Source organism: Hypanus sabinus, chromosome 24 (genome assembly GCF_030144855.1).
Source record: "Hypanus sabinus isolate sHypSab1 chromosome 24, sHypSab1.hap1, whole genome shotgun sequence".
NCBI lineage: Eukaryota > Metazoa > Chordata > Chondrichthyes > Myliobatiformes > Dasyatidae > Hypanus > Hypanus sabinus.
Window position 1 is genome coordinate 37068377 of NC_082729.1, and position 22794 is coordinate 37091170.

General features: G+C 55.5%; 1 protein-coding gene across 2 annotated transcripts in view; it reads left to right on the top strand.

Moving 5' to 3' along the window:
• Nucleotides 1-22794, top strand: part of irak1 (interleukin-1 receptor-associated kinase 1) — a 118010-nt gene that overhangs the window by 90435 nt on the left and 4781 nt on the right. For both annotated transcript variants that reach the window (XM_059949638.1, XM_059949637.1), the window contains 4 exons: nt 3160-3228; nt 4153-4371; nt 10928-11327; nt 15047-15172. In XM_059949638.1, the coding sequence (XP_059805621.1) occupies nt 3160-3228; nt 4153-4371; nt 10928-11327; nt 15047-15172 (814 nt within the window). The remainder of the gene's footprint in view (nt 1-3159; nt 3229-4152; nt 4372-10927; nt 11328-15046; nt 15173-22794) is intronic.

The window sequence follows — 22794 nt, forward strand, 5'->3', positions numbered from 1 at the left end:
CACCTCTGACTGTGAGATGGCTCAGGTTTTGTGGGACTGGCTCCCAGGTAAGATTCCGTGGCCTGGGTCCAATGAGCACCTCCAGCTGAGCAGAGGTGGGCTCATCCAGAATCACCACATACAGTGAGCCACTCGGTCAGGTACGGCAGGGATGGGCCGTTCCCTGACCCCACCCTCCTCCAGCGGCTCGAGGCAACCATGTTCCTTGTTTCCTAGCGGGTCCTGATAGAAGCTGGGCAGCTTCTGCAGAGGTAGTCACGTCATGAGAAAGTATGCCACTTGGGAAAGTGCTGAGCTTACAGGAAGCTCTGTAGGGTCCTGAGGCTGGAAAGCCACCAGCCGTGTACAGACACAGAGCAGGGATTGTCCGATCTCTCCCATCAGGAGATGCAGGACTGCTACAGTCCTGACGAAGGGTCTCAGCCCGAAATGTTGACTGTTCGTTTCCATGAATGCTGCCCAACCTGCTGAGTTCCTCCAGCGTGTTTTGCGTGTTGCTTTGACCCCAGCATCTGCTGAGTATTCTGTGTCCTGTATTTCCTGTTGCCCCAGAGTAAGACTTTTTTCCACGGATACTTCCTGGCCTGCTAGGTTCCTCCAGCATTTTGTTTGTGTTACCTCTATTAATTTCCTCTGCTTTCTTGTGGCAAAGGCAGAGGGTGGGGTCAAGGTGACCATCCGATACCACAACATGGAGGCCCCCGGCTGGTTCATGACCACCACCCTGCCTTGGTAGGGCAGTACCTCGAGGAGACCTGCCCAACACCCCAGCCTGGCCACGATTTTCATCCCTAGGTCCAGCCAGGTCTTGTTGCTGATCATGGTCTCCAAAGACTTACTTCCAAGTCTTTGTTTAGTACTGGAAGGTCTGCATTTAAAAGGGGAACGTTCAGAAATGTGGTCTGGTATCTGGAACGGGCTGCCAGGGATGCAGGAGGAGGCAGATACAACGGATACAGATCAGACCTATTATCACATGTACATCAAAACACAGTTTACCTAAAGATGTGCTGGGGGCAGCCCTCAAGTGCCTCTCCACAGTCTGCTGCTTTGGATCTCTGTGTGTTTTCTGATCCTTACGGTACTTAAGGGAGTCAGGAATGACGAGGATTTCAGTTTGTTTTAAAATACAAGCACACGAACATTTACTAAGCAAACTAAAGAGCTGAGGCACAATGCGAAGACAAAGGGCTAAAGAATAAAAGAAGCAAAGAAAAGCTGGTGCCTCTGAAACGTCTATCACTTTAAAGATAAGAATAAACTAGTTAGTCCACATAATTAAATCAATTACATGACATGGTCATGTGCCAACACTTAACCAATGAAAACTGAGAAAGGCGATAAACCGTGAGTTGAGCTGCTATACCACTTTCTGCCAGTGAGTGGGGACGAACCACCACATACTGTGGAAAATACATGAGTTTGTTAAAAGTACAAATCATATAAAAAGTATTAGTTAAAAAAACTGTAACTTCCAATAATGACAACCTAGCAACTAGCAGGGCTGTACGGGGAATGGATGAATATGGACATTACACAGGCAGAAGCAATTACTGTAGTTAGGCAGTTATCATTTTGTTTATTCATTTGGAGATATGGTGGGGAATGGGCCCTTCAGCCCAGGAACCCTTGATTTAATCCTAGTGCCATCACAGGACAATTTACAGCGACCAATTGACCTGCTAACTGGTACATCTTTGGTCTGTGGGAGGAAACCGCAGTACCCGGAGGACATCCACGTGGTCGTGGGGAGAACGTAGAAACTCCTTACAGGGGATGCTGGAACTGAACTCTGACGCCCCGAGCTGTAATAGTAACGCTCTAACTGCTACGCCCCCGTGGCACCCAACACCGAGTCGAACGTGCGATACTGTTCAACCTTGAGGTACTCTGTCTGTCTTTAAGTCAAGTCAAGTCACTTTTTATTGTCATTTCGGCCATAACTGCTGGTACAGTACACAGTAAAAACAAGACAACATTTTTCAGGACCATGGTGCTACATGAAACAGTACAAAAACTACACTGAACTATGTAAAAACAACACAAAAAAACTACACTAGACTACAGACCTACCCAGGTCTGCATAAAGTACACAACAGTGCAGGCATTACAATAAATAATAAACAAGACAATGGGCACAGTAGAGGGCAGTAAGCTGGTGTCAGTTCAGACTCTGCATATTGAAGAGACTGATAGCTTGGGGGAAGAAACTGTTACATAGTCTGGTCATGAGAGCCCGAATGCTTCGGAGCCTTTTCCCAGACGGCAGGAGGGAGAAGAGTTTGTCCGAGGGGTGCGTGGGGTCCTTCATAATGCTGTTCGCTTTGCTGATGTAGCGTGTGGTATAAATGTCTGTAATGGGGGAAAGAGAGACCCCGATGATCTTCTCAGCTGACCTCACTATCCGCTGCAGGGTCTTGCAATCTGAGACCCTTTAAGGGCGACACTGTCACAGCGGTTAGCCTAACAGTGCCAGCAGCCCGGGTCCAATGAGGAGTTCGTATGTTCTCTCCGTGTCCGTGTGGGTTTCCTCCGGGTGATCCGGTTTCCTCCCACATTCCAAAGATGTACGGGTTAGTAGGTCACCGTGTTTCAGACTGCAGTTTTGGGCACCTTATCTACTAAATGGTCCAGAGAATGAACCCGTGAACTTATGAGGAGCACTTAATGGTTCACTGGAGTTTAGAAGAGTGGGGGGAGGGGTCTCACTGAAACTTAACAGATATTGAAAGACCTAGATAGACTGGATATGGAGAGGATGTTTCCTATAGTTGGGGAGTCTAGGACAAGAGGGCACAGCCTCAGAATAGAAGGACGTCCTCTTTAGTACAGAGATGAGGAGGAATTTCTTTAGCCAGAGAGTGGTGGATTTGTGGAACTCATTCCTGCGCACGCCTGTGGAATATTTTAAGCAGAGGTTGATAAGTCAGGGTGTCAAAGGTTACAGAGGTGAAAGCAGGAGAATAGTATTGAGAAGGATAATAAATCAGACATGATGGAATGATGCAGAAGACTTGATAGGCCAAATGGCCTAATTCTCTGTCTTTTGGTCACATGTATGTAATTGGGTGCCATGTGCTTGTTGGGCAGGAAGGGCCTGTTACAGGGTTCTACACATGCACACACAAACTTACCTGCCTTCTCCGCCTCTCTCTGTAGGTGCTGCTTGAAATTCTGACCGGAAGGAAGGCTTTGGAAAATGAAGGATCAGCAAATTCCAAGTATCTGGTGAGACTCCTCCCCATTGGAAGCAGTTTCTCCTGTGCCTCCTTCCCCAGTCACGTGGGACAGGGTGGAAGGCTGGTTCAGCTGTCGCAGTGAATCAGGCTCTACACTGACAATCAGGCACCCACTTACACTAATCCCATTTCCCTTCCTTTTCCCATCTTTACTAATCCCATTTCCCTGCCTTTTCCCATCTTTACTAATCCCATTTCCCTGCGTTTTCTTGTCTTTGCTTTGATGGTTCAAAGCCTTTGTCACCCATCATCCAGGCCATGTTCTCTTGCTAAGACCATCGGGAAGGAGGTACAGGAGCCTCAGGTCCCACACCACCGGGTTCAGGAACAGTTATTACCCTTCAACCATCAGGCTCCTGAACTGGTGAGGATAACTTCACTCACCCCAACGCTGAACTGATCACTGAACATAACCTACGGACTCACTTTCAGGAACTCCAAAACTCATGTTCTCAGTATTATTTATTTATTTTACTATTTTTTATTATTATTATTTGTTTTTTTTTGTGTGTTTGCACAGTTTGTCTTCTTTTGCACTTTGGTTGTTTGTGTGTAGCTTTTCATTGATTCTATTGTACTACTTTGTTCTACTGTGAATGCCTGCAAGAAAATGAATCTCTGTAGTTTATGTTGACATATTCGTTCTTAGATAATAAATCTGGAGGTGCATTGTGGAACAGGCTAGTCCCTTCGAGCTGTGCTGCCCAGCAAACCCTGACAACCCTGATTTAACCCTAACCTAATCATGGAGCAATTTACCAGGACCAATTAACCTTCCCAGTATGCCTTTGGAGTGTGGGAGGAAACCAGAGCACTTGGGAAAACCCATGCATTCCACGGGGAGGACTACATCGAATCAAACTCTACACTCTGACGCCCCATGCTAACCCCTTTTATTTTCAACTTTGAGCAGAAGGACATCCTCGAGGAGGAAGAGGACAGTGAGGAGGAGAAGCAGGAGTGCTCTGTGTCGTCGGACGTGGCCAGGAGCCAGCAAGTAGCTATCAAGGTCTGCAAGAACTACCTTGACAAGCGGGCGGGGGCCTGCACGGGGGGCATTCCACTACAGCTCTGCGTCTTGGCCTCTGACTGCCTCCACCGCAAGAGGAAGAAGAGACCAAAGATGACAAAGGTATATTTTTTTTACACTACAGCACAGAAGCAGTCCATGCTGAACTATTAAACTGCTATTCCCTTTGACTCGCAGTGGGACCAGAGCCCTCCATACCCCTCCCATCCACGTACCTACCCAAACTTCTCAAGTGTTGCAGTCGGACTTGCATGCTGGCTCATTCCACACTCTCAGCACCCTCACGATTGGAAAAGTTCCCCTTCAGGTTTCACCCTTAACCCGTCACCTCTACTTCTAGTCTCACCCAACCTCAGTGGAAAAAGCCTACTTTCATTTACCCTCTCTATATCTCTGATAATTTCCATCCCTCTATCAAATCTCTCCTCATTCACTTATGCTCCAGGGAGTAAAGTCCAAACCTGTTCAACCTTTCCTTGTAACTTATGTCTTCGAGTCCCCGCAGCATCCTTGTACATTTTCTTTGTAGTCTTTCAAACTATTCTGCGGGCAGTTGACCAGAACTGTACACAATACTCTAGATGAGGCCTCACCAACGTCTAGATAACTTCGACGTAACATCTCAGCTCCTGTACTCTGATTTATGCCAAAAGCTTTCATTATGACCCTGTGATACTGATTATGGACCTGTGTTCCCAGATCCCTCTGTTCGACTGTGCGCTCAGAGCCCTACCACTCCCCTCGCTGATTTGTCCTCACACTTGTCTGCATTCAATTCCATCTGCCATTTCTCAACCCAATTCTCCAGCTGGTTCAGATCAGTTTGCAAGCTTTGGTATTCTTCCTCACTGTCCACTACACCGCCCAATCTTGGTGTTGTCGGCTTGATCTAGTTCATCACGTTATCACCCAGATTGTTGCTATAGACGACAAACAACAACGGACCCAGCACACGTCCCTGCGGCACTAGTCACAGGCCTCCAGTCAGAGAACATTTCAGTGATGGGCAAGTGAAGTTATCTCCATTGGTTCAAGAGCCTGATGGTTGAGGGGTAACAACTGTTTCTGAACCTGGTGGTGTGAATCCTGAGGCTCCTGTCCCTCCTTCCTGATGGCAGAAGGGAGAAGAGAGCAGGGCCTGGGTGGTGGGTGCTGCTTTCCTGCGACAACGTTCCGTGTAGATGTGCTTAATGGTGGGGAGGACTTTACCCATGTGTATAGTTTTTATTATTATGTATTGCAATGTTCTGTTGCTGCAGAACAATAAATTATACAACACACAGTGCTGCACTAAATGTTTGCATAGTCAGGGTGCCTTTTGCACAGCACTGCATTTGTCAGAGAGCGAGTTTGTAAATCTGACAGGAGCAAAGTCTGCTGGGAATGGTGAGGGTAGATCTCTGCAGGACAGGTGGCAGAGACGGAGTGCCAAGGTGAGGGGGTGGTGCGGGTAACAGACACACCGGGCCCTGAGACACCAGGCAAGGTCATTTGATTCCAAACAATTGGTTTATTGATATTACAGAATGTTTCTCTAGTGCTTCCTGCTCCCTCCCTTCTCCCCAACCATGATGCTTCTCTCCCTGCCGCCTTCCCGCTCCCAGTCCACAATAGGGACCCATATCAGAATCAGGCTTATCATCACTCTCACGTCATGAAATTTGTTTTGTTTTCCTGGCAGCAGCAGCAGCAGTACAGAGCAGTTTATAAAATTATTACAGCATTGTACAAAAGTCTTAGGCACTCTTGCTATATATATGTGTGCATAAGACTTTTGCTCAGTGCTGTATGTCAGTGATATTAAACCTGATTCTGACGATCTTGAAGCTTATTGTTTACTTGTGCTAAGCTTTCTCTGTTACACTTTACTCTGCGTTCTGTGTTCTACCCCAATGCAGTGTAATGAACAGACCGTAATACCAGCTTTCCACTGCATCTTGGTTCACGTGACAATAACAAACCAACACCAATAGTTGAGGGCCTCTCCTAACCTCTGTGATGAACCATAGAAAGCGACCTCTCTGGATGCATCACGGTAGGGAATCTGTTCTGCCCGCAACCACAAGAAACTGCAGAGATGTGGATTGTGGTAGGGAATGGGAAATTCTAAGCTCAGAATAGTGGTTGTGTAGTGTAGCAGAGAGGCAGATGGAGGGGGCGGGTGTGTGAGGATGTAGTAATGGTGCACTGCAGGGATCAGAGCTGGGTCCACTGTTCATTGTTTTACAGAAACAGAAAATTGCAATACGTAATAATAAAAACTATACACGTGGGTAAAGTCCTCCCCACCATTGATCACATCTACATGAAACATTGTCGTAGGAAAGCAGCATCCATCACCAGGGAACCCCCACCACCCAGGACATGCTCTCTTCTTGCTGCTGCCATCAGGAAGGAAGTACAGGAGCCTCAGGACTCTCACCACCAGCTTCAGGAACAGTTACTACCCCTCAACCATCAGGCTCTTGAGTGATAACTTCACTTACCCCATCACTGAAATGTTCCCACAACCTACGGACTCTTCAGTAGGTTTCAAAGATACATTTAATGTCAGAGAAATCATTGAAATTCTTTTTCTTCACAAACATCCACAGGAGTGCCCCAAAGAATGAATGACTCCCCCCCCTCGTGTTCTTGATATTTATTGCTTATTTATTTATTATTATTGTTATTTCTTTCTTTTTGTACTTCCACAGTTTGTTGTGTTTTGCACACTGGTTGAATGCCCAAACTGGGGTGGTCTTTCATTGACTCTGTTATGGTTGACAATGACCCCCAAATATAAAGCCAAAGCTACACAGGAATGGCTTAAAACAACAGTTAATGCCCCGGAATGACCAAGTCAGAGTCCAGACCTCAATCCAATTGAGAATTTTTGGTTGGACTTGAAAAGGGCTGTTCACTCTCGATCCCCATGCAATCTGACAGAGCTTGAATGGTTTTGTAAAGAAAAATGGGGGAAAATTGCAGTGTCCAGATGTGCAAAGCTGATGGAGACCTATCCACACAGACTTAAGGCTGTTATTGCTGCCAAAGGTACATCAGCTAAATACTAACTTGAAGTGCGTAAGTCTTCATGAGATCAATTATTTGTATTATTTATATTTGTAATTAATTTAGATCACTTTGTAGAGATCTGTTTTCACTTCGACACAAAAGTATCTTTTCTGTTGCTCAGTGTCAAAAAAGCTAAATTAAATCCACTGTGATTCAATGTTGTAAAGCAATAAAACATGAAAACTTCCCGGGGGGGGGGGGGGGGGTGAATACTTTTTATAGCCACTGTACATAAATAGTACTGATATATTACTGAATAGTACTAATGCACTTCGGGCAAAATACACAAAATGCTGGAGGAACTCAGCAGGCCAGGCAGCATCTATGGGGAAAAAGTACAGGCGAAACCCTTCAGCAGGACTGGAGAAAAAAGCAGAGGAGTTGATTTAAAAAGTGTAAAAAGAGAGAGAAACACCAGGTGACAGGTGAAACCTGGAGGAGGTGGAATGAAGTAAAACAGGGTTCACCAGCCTTCTTTGACCGCGGATTGGTTTAATATTGACAATATTCTTGTGGACCGGCCGACGGGGGTGCCGGGGGGGGTGTTAATCACGACCGGAATAAAGGTGATAAGTCAACTATAAGTCATTTATAAGTGGCTAATACACTCAATTTCAATTCTAAAAGGGTTTATCCAACGAATTTAATATTAAACACAGCGCATTTTTTCCTCACATGAATATAGTGGTAAGTCAATTATAAGTCACTTATGTCAAAAGCATCATAACATTTTAAGTAACGTTTGGATATTAAACACACAGCACATATTTTCCTCGCATGAACATATAAAATCATTGCAACACACCAGTGAGAGGACAAGGTCAGGGCCAGAGATCCTCGTGCCAGTGCCGCAGCGGTCGCAGTCCGGAGAGAGCGGCCGACCAAAGTTTGGCCCGAGGTAGCTGCTCTGCTACTTACAAAACTCTGAGCCCAAATTAGGTTGTCTGGGAATATTTTAGCACCGGGTTCCCCATGAACATTCAGTGTGCTAAACAGGTTTAGAGGCGGCACCCACCTGTCCGCGCTCCAGGCCAGTAGCAATGGCCGGTTACCCGAGGCCAACCAGTAATCCCTGGCGCTAGGGTATCACTGCGTTTAGGTGACTGATGACCTTGCGTGCATTCAGGTTCAACAGTGGGTGTGACAGGGAATGAGGAAAGATGCAGCCGACTCATCGACAAATCATATTGTTCCTTCGCAGCCCAGCAGCACGTGCTTTGCAGCCCAGTACCGGTCCGTGGCCTGGCGTTTGGAGACAACTAAAATAAAGAGCTGGGAAGTTGATCGGTGAAAGAGACAGAAGGCCACGGAAGAAAGAAAAAGGGGGAGATGAGTACCAGTGGTAGGCGATGAACGGGCAAGGCGATGTGAAGAAGGGAAAAGGGGATGGGTAATGAATGAGGGGGTGAGGGACATCACTGGAAGCTTGAGAAATCAACGTTCATGCCATCAGGTTGGAGGCTACCCAAACGGAATATGAGGTGTTGTTCCTCCAACCTAAGTGTGGCTTCATCACGACAGTGGAGGAGATCATGGGTGGACATATCGGAATGGGAATGGGAAATGGAATTAAAATGGGTGGCCACTGGGAGGTCCTGTGTTCTGGTGGACGGAGTGGATGCCCAGTGAAGCAGTCTCCCAATCTACTGATATACAGGAGGCCACACCAGACACAGTCAATGACTCGAACAGACTCACAGGTGAAGTGTTGCCCCACCTGGAAGGACTGTTTAGGACCATGAATGGTAGAGAGAGAGGAGGTGTAGGGACTGGTGTCACACTTGTTCTGCTTACAAGGATAAGTGCTAAGAAGGAGATTGGTGGGGAGGAATGAACGGACAAGGGAGTCACATAGGGAACGATCCCTGCGGAAAGCAGAAAATGGGGGGGAGGGAAAGATGTGTTTGCTGGTAGGATCCAGCTGGAGGTGGCGGAAGTTTTGAAGAATTATGTGCTGGACACAAAGGCTGGTGAGGGGGTAGGTGAGAATCCCATCCCTAGTGGGGTGGCGGGAGGATGGGGTAAGAGCATGAAATGGCAGAGGTGCGGTAGAGGGCAGCGTTGATGGTGGAGGAAGTGAAGTCCCTTTCTTTGAAAAAGGAGGACAGCTTCTTTGCTCTAGAATAAAGAGCCTCAACCTGAGAGCAGATGCAGTGAAGTTGGAGGAATTGAGAAAAAGGGATGGCGTTTTTACCAGTAGTAGGATGGGACTAGGTATAGTCCAGGTAGCTGTGAGAGTTTGTGGGTTTGTAATAAGCTCTGTCCAGAGATAAGAGACAGTGAGATCAAGAAAGGGAAGGGAGGTATTGGAAATGGAGCAGGTGAATTTGAGGGCAGGGCGGGAATTGGAGGTGAAGTGGATGAAGTTGACGAGCTCAGCACGGGTGCAGGAAGCAGCACCAATGCAGTCATCGATGTAGCAGGTGCTCCCGGTGTGGCCTCCTGTATATCGGTGAGACCCGATGTAGGTTGGGAGATCACTTCACCAAGCATCTACGCTCCATCCATCAGAACAAGCAGGACCTCCCAGTGGCCACCCATTTTAATTCCATTTCCCATTCCTGTTCTGATATGTCCATCCACTGTTGTGATGAAGCCACACCTCATATTCTGTTTGGGTAGCCTCCAACCTGATGGCATGAGTATCGATTTCTCAAACTTCCGGTAATGCCTCTGCCCACTTCACCATTTCCCGTCCCCTTTTCCCTGCTTCACCTTACCTCCTTGCCCGCCCATCACCTCCCTCTGGTGCTCCTCCCCCTTTTTCTTTCTTCCACAGCCGCCTCTCTCTTTCACCTACCAACTTCCCAACCTTTACTTCCCTCCCCCTATCACCCGGTGTTTCTCTCTCCCCTCCTCCCACTTTTTAAACCTATTCCTCAGCTTTTTTACTCCAGTCCTGCTGAAGGGTTTTGACCCAACTACTTTTTTTTCATAGATGCTGCCTGGCGTGCTGTGTCATTTTGTGTGTGTTGCTCCGATTTCCAGCATCTGCAGATCTTCTCTTGTCTGTGATTTAGATACTAATGCTCTGATGTAGTGAAACAGACTCCATAAGACACCGTCTTTTCTCACTGTAACTCAGTATGTGTGTGAATTAATAAATCAATTCACCTACCTTGATCTATTGTCCTCAATTGCAGCCTGGCAGTGACGATATAAATATACTCTGGTGGACTTATTCCACCTTGTAGAGCCTGTCCCCTACCTTATACTGTCTCGATTATTTGTATGAACAATCTGTAAGATCAATACATGCAATAAATAAGCCAGTCATTCACATTTCCTCTTCTCTCTCCCTTCCCGACCCCTTCTCCCCCTTACCCCTTCTCCCCTACCCCTTCTCCCCCTTACCCCCTCTCCCCTCCCCTTCTCACCCCTTTCACCCCATCTCCCACCTTTACCACATCCCCTCTCCATCTCTCCCCCACATCTCTCTCACCCCAATTTGTCTCTCTCCCTTTACTCTCCCCTTCTCTCTCCCCCTCTCACTCCCTCCTTTGCTGCCTCCATCTCTCTTTCCTTCTCTCTTTCTTTCTCTCCCTCTCCATCCTCTTCACTCCCCCTCTCTCTCCCCCTCCCTCCCTAACCCCTGCTGCAGGTGTACGAGAGGCTGGAGAAGCTGAGGAACCATCTGCGGACGCCGCCCTGTCAGGAGGCTGCCTCGCTCCCCAACATCTTGGTGCCGGAGCTCTCAGACAGACTCCAGCGCTCATCGCTGAGCCCGGTGCAGAACACTTACCGATTCGCTGCCGGAGACACGGCCAACCCCGCCCGGGACTGGGCTGCAGCCCCCATCCCCGAGTGCACCCCACCGGGGCCGGCCAAGTTCTGCCAGCCCGTGGAGAGCGATTATAGTTCAACCGGCCCCTGGCAACAGAGCCTCAGCAGCTCCGCCTGGCTCCACCCCTCCCTGCGTCCAGTGGACAGCCCATCCTGGCCTCTGCTCTCGGGTGAGCCCCACGGAGCCCACGCATCCTTCTTGTCCACCGACTCCCAAGGTAAGAGTGCATTTATCTAACGTTTCTAAAAGTGTACGGCTTTGGCTCTTCCCGTGCCTGCCGCAATATTTCCTGTGTCCGCCCAGGGTATTTTCTGTCTACTCGTCTCTCCTGTGGTGTTTTTTGTGTTCACCTGTAGCTATCTCTGTGTCTTCCGTGATGTTTTCTGTGTCTGCCTATAGCTCTTCCTGGGTCTCTCCTGGAGTTTTCTGTGTTCGCCTGTAGCCACCCCGTGTCTCCTGTGGTGTTTTCTGTGTTCGCCTGTAGCTCTTCCTGCAACCACCTGTGCTGTTTCTTAACTTTGCCAGTGACTTACCTCCTCCCATGTGTCATTGCCGGAGCCCACTCTTCCCTTCAGGCAGGACCGCTCTCACTGGACCCCACCCACTCGACGCAGTAACAGACACTGCACGCCCAAGTGGCCGTCCATACATCCAGTGGCTCGGACCACCAGCCCTCAGATCGAGACACCCACCCCCACCCTGCGCACCAGGTGTCATGGTCCGGATCGGTTCCCCTTTAAATTTAGTTAGGTTGTGTTATGATCTGGATCATTGACTCTTTGTTCCCTTCTAATTCCGTTTCATGTGTCCCTTGAGCTGGCAATTAAGGTAATCTACTCTCGACCCAAACCGGCCGCTTATAAGCCCCTGGCCTTAGCCGTTCGGGGCGAGAGTGTTAAGAAGCAAGTCGCCGTCTCTATGACAAGCCAGAGTTATTCAGCCAGCATCGGAGTTCCAGCAATTCGCCTTCCTTCGCCGGAGTGGGTCTGGGCAAGGTCAATCGGGGTGAGTGGAAGGCGGAGTCCTGGCTCGACGTTCATGCCCTGTGTCCGCGTCTGTCCCCTTGAAGAGGAGTTCCGGCTCGATTCCTGATCTGAAGGAGGAGTACTGGCTCAATGTTCCTGTCCTGTGTTTTAGTGTCCACGTTTCTGGCTGCGGTGAATCAAGGTCCTAGTCTCTCAGTCCAGGGTCCACGATGATCCAGGTTCCATGTTCCCGGCCGCGGTGATCCATGGATCCTAGTCCCCAGGGTCCCAGTCATGGCTGTGACGATCCATGTTCCCCCTGTCCAAGTCCAAGGTCCACGGCTGTCCACGTTCCCCCTGTCCAAGTCCAAGGTCCACGGCTGTCCACGTTCCCCCTGTCCAAGTCCAAGATCCACGGCTGTCCTTGTTGCCCTGTCCAAGTCCAAGGTCCACGGCTGTCCACGTTCCCCCTGTCCAAGTCCAAGATCCACGGCTGTCCTTGTTGCCCTGTCCAAGTTCAAGGTCCGCTGCTGTCCACATTCCCCCTGTCCAAGTCCAAGATCCACAGCTGTCCACGTTCTCCCTGTCCAAGTCCAAGGTTCGCGGCTGTCCACGTTCCCACTGTCAATGTCCAAGGTCCGCGGCTGTCCATGTTCCCCCCGTCCAAGTCCAAGGTCCGCGGCTGTCCACGTTCCCACTGTCCAAGTCCAAGGTCCGCAACTGTCCACATTCCCCTGTCCAAGTCCAAGGTCCGCGGCTGTCCACGTTGCCCTGTCCAAGTCCAAGGTCCGCAACTGTCCACATTCCCCTGTCCAAGTCCAAGGTCCGCGGCTGTCCATGTTCCCCCTGTCCAAGTTCAAGGTTCGCGGCTGTCCACGTTCCCACTGTCAATGTCCAAGGTCCGCAACTGTCCACATTCCCCTGTCCAAGTCCAAGGTCCGCGGCTGTCCACGTTGCCCTGTCCAAGTCCAAGGTCCGCGGCTGTCCATGTTCCCACTGTCCAAGTCCGCGGCTGTCCATGTTCCCCCATCCAAGTCCAAGGTCCGCGGCTGTCCATGTTCCCCCATCCAAGTCCAAGGTCCGCGGCTGTCCACGTTCCCCCTGTCCAAGTCCAAGGTCCGCGGCTGTCCACGTTCCCCCATCCAAGTCCAAGGTCCGCGGCTGTCCACGCTCCCCCATCCAAGTCCAAGGTCCGCGGCTGTCCACGCTCCCCCATCCAAGTCCAAGGTCCGCGGCTGTCCACGCTCCCCCATCCAAGTCCAAGGTCCGCGGCTGTCCACGCTCCCCCATCCAAGTCCAAGGTCCGCGGCTGTCCACGTTCCCCCATCCAAGTCCAAGTTCCGCGGCTGTCCACGTTCCCCCTGTCCAAGTCCAAGTTCCGCGGCTGTCCACGTTCCCCCTGTCCAAGTCCAAGGTCCGCGGCTGTCCATGCTCCCCCTGTCCAAGTCCAAGGTCCATGGCTGTCCACGTTCCCACTGTCCAAGTCCAAGGTCCGCGGCTGTCCACGTTCCCACTGTCCAAGTCCAAGGTCCGCGGCTGTCCATGTTCCCCTGTCCAAGTCCAAGGTCCGCGGCTGTCCACGTTCCCCCTGTCCAAGTTCAAGGTCCGCTGCTGTCCACGTTCCCACTGTCCAAGTCCAAGGTCCGCGGCTGTCCATGTTTCCCCCGTCCAAGCTCCGCGGCTCTCCACATTCCCCCTGTCCAAGTCCAAGTTCCCACTGTCCAAGTCCAAGGTCCGCGGCTGTCCATGTTTCCCCCGTCCAAGCTCCGCGGCTCTCCACATTCCCCCTGTCCAAGTCCAAGTTCCCACTGTCCAAGTCCAAGGTCCGCGGCTGTCCATGTTTCCCCCGTCCAAGCTCCGCGGCTCTCCACATTCCCACTGTCCAAGTCCAAGGTCCGCGGCTGTCCATGTTCCCACTGTCCAAGTTCAAGATCCACAGCTGTCCACGTTCCCCCTGTCCAAGTCCAAGGTCCGCGGCTGTCCATGTTCCCACTGTCCAAGTTCAAGGTCCGCTGCTGTCCACGTTCCCACTGTCAAAGTCCAAGGTCCGCTGCTGTCCACGTTCCCACTGTCAAAGTCCAAGGTCCGCGGCTGTCCATGTTCCCCTGTCCAAGTCCAAGTTCCCACTGTCAATGCCCAAGGTCCACGGGGCAATCCCAGTTGCCTGTTTCCACGTCCCAGGTCTGCGGCAATCCAAGTCCCTAGTCCCCTAGTCTGAGGTTCCTGTTCCTCTTTGTCCTTGATTTCCTGATCGTCTGTGTTGCAAGGAATGAAGGCTATTTTATTGTACCTAAGAACGACGTGTTTGTGTCCTGCGTGTGGGTCCTCTCCCAGCACCCTTGTCCCCACCTCATGAGACCAGGAGCTGGGGGAGAGGGAGGGAGCCTCGTTTCTCCCAGTTCCCTGGTCTTGCTGATGCTGGGTACAAGGTTGTTGTTGCAGCTCCGCTCGACCAGCTGACCTATTCCTCAACCACACTGCCCCTTCTTTTGCCCTGCAATCACTTGCGTTCTCCACATTCATTGCTTATTTTTTATTGTTTTTGCTCATTGGGTGTTTGTCTCTGTGACGTGCGGTTTTTCATTGATTCTATTGTGTTTTGTTCTATTTACGATGAATGGAATCTCACGGGGTGTTCCGGCAAGCCAAAATGATCAGCTGAAACCAGTCCCACTGATTGGTTGTTGTCCTAATCAAGGATTCAACTTTTCTGGGGTAAACCATTTAAATAGTGGTGCTGTGGAGTATGAGTTTGAGTAGAATTTTGGGGCTGGCGCAGTTTTACCGAATAAAAGGTTATCTTGAATTCCTGCTTGTCCTGTCGTCTAGTTTCGGGTCTCATCAGTAGCTCCAGAACACAACACAAGGTGGTGAACTTGCAACTATCTCTGCTTGTCCACAAGCTCATCTCCCCAACCTCAACCCCAGGCAGGGAACTCACTACTGAAAACTCTTCTCGTCTCCGCCACAGATTCGTCCTTGCCGTCCCGGCAGATCGTGGTAAACCCGGCCAAGCAGAAGATCCTTCAGCAGCTTGCACTTTATGACGCGGGGCAGATCAACAGCCGCGAGCTGTTCTCCTCTGCAGCGAAGCAGGGTAAGAGGGAAGGGGTGGGGATCTCCTCTGCAAGGAGGCAGGGTAAGGGGGAAGGAGTGGGGGTCTCCTCTGCAGCAAAACAGGGTAAGGGGGAAGGAGTGGGGGTCTCCTCTGCAGCAAAACAGGGTAAGAGGGAAGGAGTGGGGGTTTCTGCAGCGAGGCAGGGTAAGGGGGAAGGGATGGGGGTCTCTGCAGCGAAGCAGGGTAAGAGGGAAGAAGTGGGGGACTCCTCTGCAAGGAGGCAGGGTAAGGGGGAAGGAGTGGGGGTCTCTGCAAGGAGACAGGGTAAGAGGGAAGGAGTGGGGGTCTCTGCAGCGAGGCAGGGTAAGAGGGAAGGGGTGTGGGTCTCCTCTGAAGCCAGGCAGGGTAAGGGGGAAGGAGTGGGGGTCTCTGCAGCGAGGCAGGGTAAGGGGGAAGGAGTGGGGGTCTCTGCAGCGAGGCAGGGTAAGAGGGAAGGGGTGGGGGTCTCTGCAGCGAGGCAGGGTAAGGGAGAAGGGGTGGGGGTCTCTGCAGCGAGGCAGGGTAAGGGGGAAGGGGTGGGGTCTCTCTGCAGCGAGGCAGGGTAAGGGAGAAGGGGTGGGGGTCTGCAGCGAGGCAGGGTAAGGGGGAAGGGGTGGGGGTCTCTGTAGCGAGGCAGGGTAAGGGAGAAGGGGTGAGGGTCTGCAGTGAGGCAGGGTAAGGGGGAAGGGGTGGGGGTCTGCAGCGAGGCAGTGTAAGGGGGAGAGGTGGGGGTCTCTGTAGCGAGGCAGGGTAAGGGAGAAGGGGTGGGGGTCTGCAGCGAGGCAGGGTAAGGGAGAAGGGGTGGGGGTCTGCAGCGAGGCAGTGTAAGGTGGAGAGGTGGGGGTCTCTGCAATGAGGCAGGGTAAGGGAGAAGGGGTGGGGGTCTGCAGCGAGGCAGGGTAAGGGGGAAGGGGTGGGGGTCTCTGCAGTGAGGCAGGGTAAGGAGGAAGGGGTGGGGGTCTCTGCAGCGAGGCAGGGTAAGGGGGAAGGGGTCGGGGTCTCCTCTGCAGCGAGGCAGGGTAAGGAAGAAGGGGTGGGGGTCTCTGCAGCAAGGCAGGGTAAGGGGGAAGGGGTGGGGGTCTCTGAAGCGAGGCAGGGGAAGGGGGAAGGGGTGGGGGTCTCCTCTGCCGTGAGGCAGGGTAAGGGGGAAGGGGTGGGGGTCTCTGCAGCGAGGCAGGGGAAGGGGGAAGGGGTGGGGGTCTCTGCAGCGAGGCAGGGTAAGGGGGAAGGGGTGGGGGTCTGCAGCGAGGCAGGGGAAGGGGGAAGGGGTGGGGGTCTCTGCAGCGAGGCAGGGTAAGGGGAAGGGGTGGGGGTCTCTGCAGCGAGGTAGGGTAAGGGGGAAGGGGTGGGGGTCTCTGCAGCGAGGCAGGGTAAGGAGTGGGGGTCTCTGCAGCGAGGCAGGGTAAGGGGGAAGGAGTGGGGGTCTCTGCAGTGAGGCAGGGTAAGGGAGAAGGGGTGGGGGTCTGCAGCGAGGCAGGGTAAGGGAGAAGGGGTGGGGGTCCCTGCAGCGAGGCAGGGTAAGGGAGAAGGGGTGGGGGTCCCTGCAGCGAGGCAGGGTAAGGGGGGGTCCCTGCAGCGAGGCAGGGTAAGGGAGAAGGGGTGGGGGTCCCTGCAGCGAGGCAGGGGAAGGGGAAGGGGTTGGGGTCTGTAGCGAGGCAGGGTAAGGGGAAGGGGTTGGGTTCTGTAGCGAGGCAGGGTAAGGGGAAGGGGTTGGGGTCTGCAGCGAGGCAGGGTAAGGGGAAGGGGTTGGGGTCTGTAGCGAGGCAGGATAAGGGAGAAGGGGTGGGGGTCTCTGCAGCGAAGTGGGGTAAGGTGGAAGGGGTTTGCTGCGAGGCAGGGTAAGAGGGAAGGGGTGGGGGTCTCTGCAGCGAGGCAGGGTAAGGGAGAAGGGGTGGGGGTCTCTGCAGCGAGGCAGGGTAAGGGGGAAGGGGTGGGGTCTCTCTGCAGCGAGGCAGGGTAAGGGGGTCTCTGCAGGGTGGGGGTCTCTGCAGCGAGGCAGGGTAAGGGGTGGGTGTCTCTGCCGCGAGGCAGGGTAAGGGGGAAGGGGTGGGGGTCTCCTCTGCAAGGAGGCAGGATAAGGGGAAGGGGTGGGGGTCTCTGCAGTGAGGCAGGGTAAGGGAGAAGGGGTGGGGGTCTCTGTAGCGAGGCAGGGTAAGGGAGAAGGGGTGGGGGTCTCCTCTGCCGTGAGGCAGGGGAAGGGGGAAGGGGTGGGGGTCTCTGCAGCGAGGCAGGGTAAGGGGGAAGGGGTGGGGGTCTGCAGCGAGGCAGGGGAAGGGGGAAGGGGTGGGGGTCTCTGCAGCGAGGCAGGGTAAGGGGGAAGGGGTGGGGGTCTCTGCAGCGAGGCAGGGTAAGGAGTGGGGGTCTCTGCAGCGAGGCAGGGTAAGGGGGAAGGAGTGGGGGTCTCTGCAGTGAGGCAGGGTAAGGGAGAAGGGGTGGGGGTCTGCAGCGAGGCAGGGTAAGGGAGAAGGGGTGGGGGTCCCTGCAGCGAGGCAGGGTAAGGGAGAAGGGGTGGGGGTCCCTGCAGCGAGGCAGGGTAAGGGGGGGGGTCCCTGCAGCGAGGCAGGGTAAGGGAGAAGGGGTGGGGGTCCCTGCAGCGAGGCAGGGGAAGGGGAAGGGGTTGGGGTCTGTAGCGAGGCAGGGTAAGGGGAAGGGGTTGGGTTCTGTAGCGAGGCAGGGTAAGGGGAAGGGGTTGGGGTCTGCAGCGAGGCAGGGTAAGGGGAAGGGGTTGGGGTCTCTGCAGCGAGGCAGGGTAAGGGGGAAGGGGTGGGGGTCTCTGCAGCGAGGCAGGGTAAGGAGTGGGGGTCTCTGCAGCGAGGCAGGGTAAGGGGGAAGGAGTGGGGGTCTCTGCAGTGAGGCAGGGTAAGGGAGAAGGGGTGGGGGTCTGCAGCGAGGCAGGGTAAGGGAGAAGGGGTGGGGGTCCCTGCAGCGATGCAGGGTAAGGGAGAAGGGGTGGGGGTCCCTGCAGCGAGGCAGGGTAAGGGGGGGGTCCCTGCAGCGAGGCAGGGTAAGGGAGAAGGGGTGGGGGTCCCTGCAGCGAGGCAGGGGAAGGGGAAGGGGTTGGGGTCTGTAGCGAGGCAGGGTAAGGGGAAGGGGTTGGGGTCTGCAGCGAGGCAGGGTAAGGGGAAGGGGTTGGGGTCTGTAGCGAGGCAGGATAAGGGAGAAGGGGTGGGGGTCTCTGCAGCGAAGTGGGGTAAGGTGGAAGGGGTTTGCTGCGAGGCAGGGTAAGAGGGAAGGGGTGGGGGTCTCTGCAGCGAGGCAGGGTAAGGGAGAAGGGGTGGGGGTCTCTGCAGCGAGGCAGGGTAAGGGGGAAGGGGTGGGGTCTCTCTGCAGCGAGGCAGGGTAAGGGGGTCTCTGCAGGGTGGGGGTCTCTGCAGCGAGGCAGGGTAAGGGGTGGGTGTCTCTGCCGTGAGGCAGGGTAAGGGGGAAGGGGTGGGGGTCTCCTCTGCAAGGAGGCAGGATAAGGGGAAGGGGTGGGGGTCTCTGCAGTGAGGCAGGGTAAGGGGGAAGGGGTGGGGGTCTGCAGCAAGGCAGGGTAAGGGGGAAGGGGTGGGGGTCTCTGCAGTGAGGCAGGGTAAGGAGGAAGGGGTGGGGGTCTCTGCAGCGAGGCAGGGTAAGGGGGAAGGGGTCGGGGTCTCCTCTGCAGCGAGGCAGGTTAAGGAAGAAGGGGTGGGGGTCTCTGCAGCAAGGCAGGGTAAGGGGGAAGGGGTGGGGGTCTCTGAAGCGAGGTAGGGGAAGGGGGAAGGGGTGGGGGTCTCCTCTGCCGTGAGGCAGGGTAAGGGGGAAGGGGTGGGGGTCTCTGCAGCGAGGCAGGGGAAGGGGGAAGGGGTGGGGGTCTCCGCAGCGAGGCAGGGTAAGGGGGAAGGGGTGGGGTCTCTCTGCAGCGAGGCAGGGTAAGGGGGAAGGGGTTGGGGTCTGTAGCGAGGCAGGGAAAGGGGAAGGGGTTGGGTTCTGTAGCGAGGCAGGGTAAGGGGAAGGGGTTGGGGTCTGCAGCGAGGCAGGGTAAGGGGAAGGGGTTGGGGTCTGTAGCGAGGCAGGATGGGAGAAGGGGTGGGGGTCTCTGCAGCGAGGCAGGGTAAGGGAGAAGGGGTGGGGGTCTCTGAAGCGAGGCAGGGTAAGGGGGAAGGGGTGGGGGTCTCTGCAGCGAGGCAGGGTAAGGAGTGGGGGTCTCTGCAGCGAGGCAGGGTAAGGGGGAAGGAGTGGGGGTCCCTGCAGCGAGGCAGGGTAAGGGAGAAGGGGTGGGGGTCCCTGCAGCGAGGCAGGGGAAGGGGAAGGGGTTGGGGTCTGTAGCGAGGCAGGGTAAGGGGAAGGGGTTGGGTTCTGTAGCGAGGCAGGGTAAGGGGAAGGGGTTGGGGTCTGCAGCGAGGCAGGGTAAGGGGAAGGGGTTGGGGTCTCTGCAGCGAGGCAGGGTAAGGGGGAAGGGGTGGGGGTCTCTGCAGCGAGGCAGGGTAAGGAGTGGGGGTCTCTGCAGCGAGGCAGGGTAAGGGGGAAGGAGTGGGGGTCTCTGCAGTGAGGCAGGGTAAGGGAGAAGGGGTGGGGGTCTGCAGCGAGGCAGGGTAAGGGAGAAGGGGTGGGGGTCCCTGCAGCGATGCAGGGTAAGGGAGAAGGGGTGGGGGTCCCTGCAGCGAGGCAGGGTAAGGGGGGGGTCCCTGCAGCGAGGCAGGGTAAGGGAGAAGGGGTGGGGGTCCCTGCAGCGAGGCAGGGGAAGGGGAAGGGGTTGGGGTCTGTAGCGAGGCAGGGTAAGGGGAAGGGGTTGGGGTCTGCAGCGAGGCAGGGTAAGGGGAAGGGGTTGGGGTCTGTAGCGAGGCAGGATAAGGGAGAAGGGGTGGGGGTCTCTGCAGCGAAGTGGGGTAAGGTGGAAGGGGTTTGCTGCGAGGCAGGGTAAGAGGGAAGGGGTGGGGGTCTCTGCAGCGAGGCAGGGTAAGGGAGAAGGGGTGGGGGTCTCTGCAGCGAGGCAGGGTAAGGGGGAAGGGGTGGGGTCTCTCTGCAGCGAGGCAGGGTAAGGGGGTCTCTGCAGGGTGGGGGTCTCTGCAGCGAGGCAGGGTAAGGGGTGGGTGTCTCTGCCGCGAGGCAGGGTAAGGGGGAAGGGGTGGGGGTCTCCTCTGCAAGGAGGCAGGATAAGGGGAAGGGGTGGGGGTCTCTGCAGTGAGGCAGGGTAAGGGGGAAGGGGTGGGGGTCTGCAGCAAGGCAGGGTAAGGGGGAAGGGGTGGGGGTCTCTGCAGTGAGGCAGGGTAAGGAGGAAGGGGTGGGGGTCTCTGCAGCGAGGCAGGGTAAGGGGGAAGGGGTCGGGGTCTCCTCTGCAGCGAGGCAGGTTAAGGAAGAAGGGGTGGGGGTCTCTGCAGCAAGGCAGGGTAAGGGGGAAGGGGTGGGGGTCTCTGAAGCGAGGTAGGGGAAGGGGGAAGGGGTGGGGGTCTCCTCTGCCGTGAGGCAGGGTAAGGGGGAAGGGGTGGGGGTCTCTGCAGCGAGGCAGGGGAAGGGGGAAGGGGTGGGGGTCTCCGCAGCGAGGCAGGGTAAGGGGGAAGGGGTGGGGTCTCTCTGCAGCGAGGCAGGGTAAGGGGGAAGGGGTTGGGGTCTGTAGCGAGGCAGGGAAAGGGGAAGGGGTTGGGTTCTGTAGCGAGGCAGGGTAAGGGGAAGGGGTTGGGGTCTGCAGCGAGGCAGGGTAAGGAGTGGGGGTCTCTGCAGCGAGGCAGGGTAAGGGGGAAGGAGTGGGGGTCCCTGCAGCGAGGCAGGGTAAGGGAGAAGGGGTGGGGGTCCCTGCAGCGAGGCAGGGGAAGGGGAAGGGGTTGGGGTCTGTAGCGAGGCAGGGTAAGGGGAAGGGGTTGGGTTCTGTAGCGAGGCAGGGTAAGGGGAAGGGGTTGGGGTCTGCAGCGAGGCAGGGTAAGGGGAAGGGGTTGGGGTCTCTGCAGCGAGGCAGGGTAAGGGGGAAGGGGTGGGGGTCTCTGCAGCGAGGCAGGGTAAGGAGTGGGGGTCTCTGCAGCGAGGCAGGGTAAGGGGGAAGGAGTGGGGGTCTCTGCAGTGAGGCAGGGTAAGGGAGAAGGGGTGGGGGTCTGCAGCGAGGCAGGGTAAGGGAGAAGGGGTGGGGGTCCCTGCAGCGATGCAGGGTAAGGGAGAAGGGGTGGGGGTCCCTGCAGCGAGGCAGGGTAAGGGGGGGGTCCCTGCAGCGAGGCAGGGTAAGGGAGAAGGGGTGGGGGTCCCTGCAGCGAGGCAGGGGAAGGGGAAGGGGTTGGGGTCTGTAGCGAGGCAGGGTAAGGGGAAGGGGTTGGGGTCTGCAGCGAGGCAGGGTAAGGGGAAGGGGTTGGGGTCTGTAGCGAGGCAGGATAAGGGAGAAGGGGTGGGGGTCTCTGCAGCGAAGTGGGGTAAGGTGGAAGGGGTTTGCTGCGAGGCAGGGTAAGAGGGAAGGGGTGGGGGTCTCTGCAGCGAGGCAGGGTAAGGGAGAAGGGGTGGGGGTCTCTGCAGCGAGGCAGGGTAAGGGGGAAGGGGTGGGGTCTCTCTGCAGCGAGGCAGGGTAAGGGGGTCTCTGCAGGGTGGGGGTCTCTGCAGCGAGGCAGGGTAAGGGGTGGGTGTCTCTGCCGTGAGGCAGGGTAAGGGGGAAGGGGTGGGGGTCTCCTCTGCAAGGAGGCAGGATAAGGGGAAGGGGTGGGGGTCTCTGCAGTGAGGCAGGGTAAGGGGGAAGGGGTGGGGGTCTGCAGCAAGGCAGGGTAAGGGGGAAGGGGTGGGGGTCTCTGCAGTGAGGCAGGGTAAGGAGGAAGGGGTGGGGGTCTCTGCAGCGAGGCAGGGTAAGGGGGAAGGGGTCGGGGTCTCCTCTGCAGCGAGGCAGGTTAAGGAAGAAGGGGTGGGGGTCTCTGCAGCAAGGCAGGGTAAGGGGGAAGGGGTGGGGGTCTCTGAAGCGAGGTAGGGGAAGGGGGAAGGGGTGGGGGTCTCCTCTGCCGTGAGGCAGGGTAAGGGGGAAGGGGTGGGGGTCTCTGCAGCGAGGCAGGGGAAGGGGGAAGGGGTGGGGGTCTCCGCAGCGAGGCAGGGTAAGGGGGAAGGGGTGGGGTCTCTCTGCAGCGAGGCAGGGTAAGGGGGAAGGGGTTGGGGTCTGTAGCGAGGCAGGGAAAGGGGAAGGGGTTGGGTTCTGTAGCGAGGCAGGGTAAGGGGAAGGGGTTGGGGTCTGCAGCGAGGCAGGGTAAGGGGAAGGGGTTGGGGTCTGTAGCGAGGCAGGATGGGAGAAGGGGTGGGGGTCTCTGCAGCGAGGCAGGGTAAGGGAGAAGGGGTGGGGGTCTCTGAAGCGAGGCAGGGTAAGGGGGAAGGGGTGGGGGTCTCTGCAGCGAGGCAGGGTAAGGAGTGGGGGTCTCTGCAGCGAGGCAGGGTAAGGGGGAAGGAGTGGGGGTCCCTGCAGCGAGGCAGGGTAAGGGAGAAGGGGTGGGGGTCCCTGCAGCGAGGCAGGGGAAGGGGAAGGGGTTGGGGTCTGTAGCGAGGCAGGGTAAGGGGAAGGGGTTGGGTTCTGTAGCGAGGCAGGGTAAGGGGAAGGGGTTGGGGTCTGCAGCGAGGCAGGGTAAGGGGAAGGGGTTGGGGTCTCTGCAGCGAGGCAGGGTAAGGGGGAAGGGGTGGGGGTCTCTGCAGCGAGGCAGGGTAAGGAGTGGGGG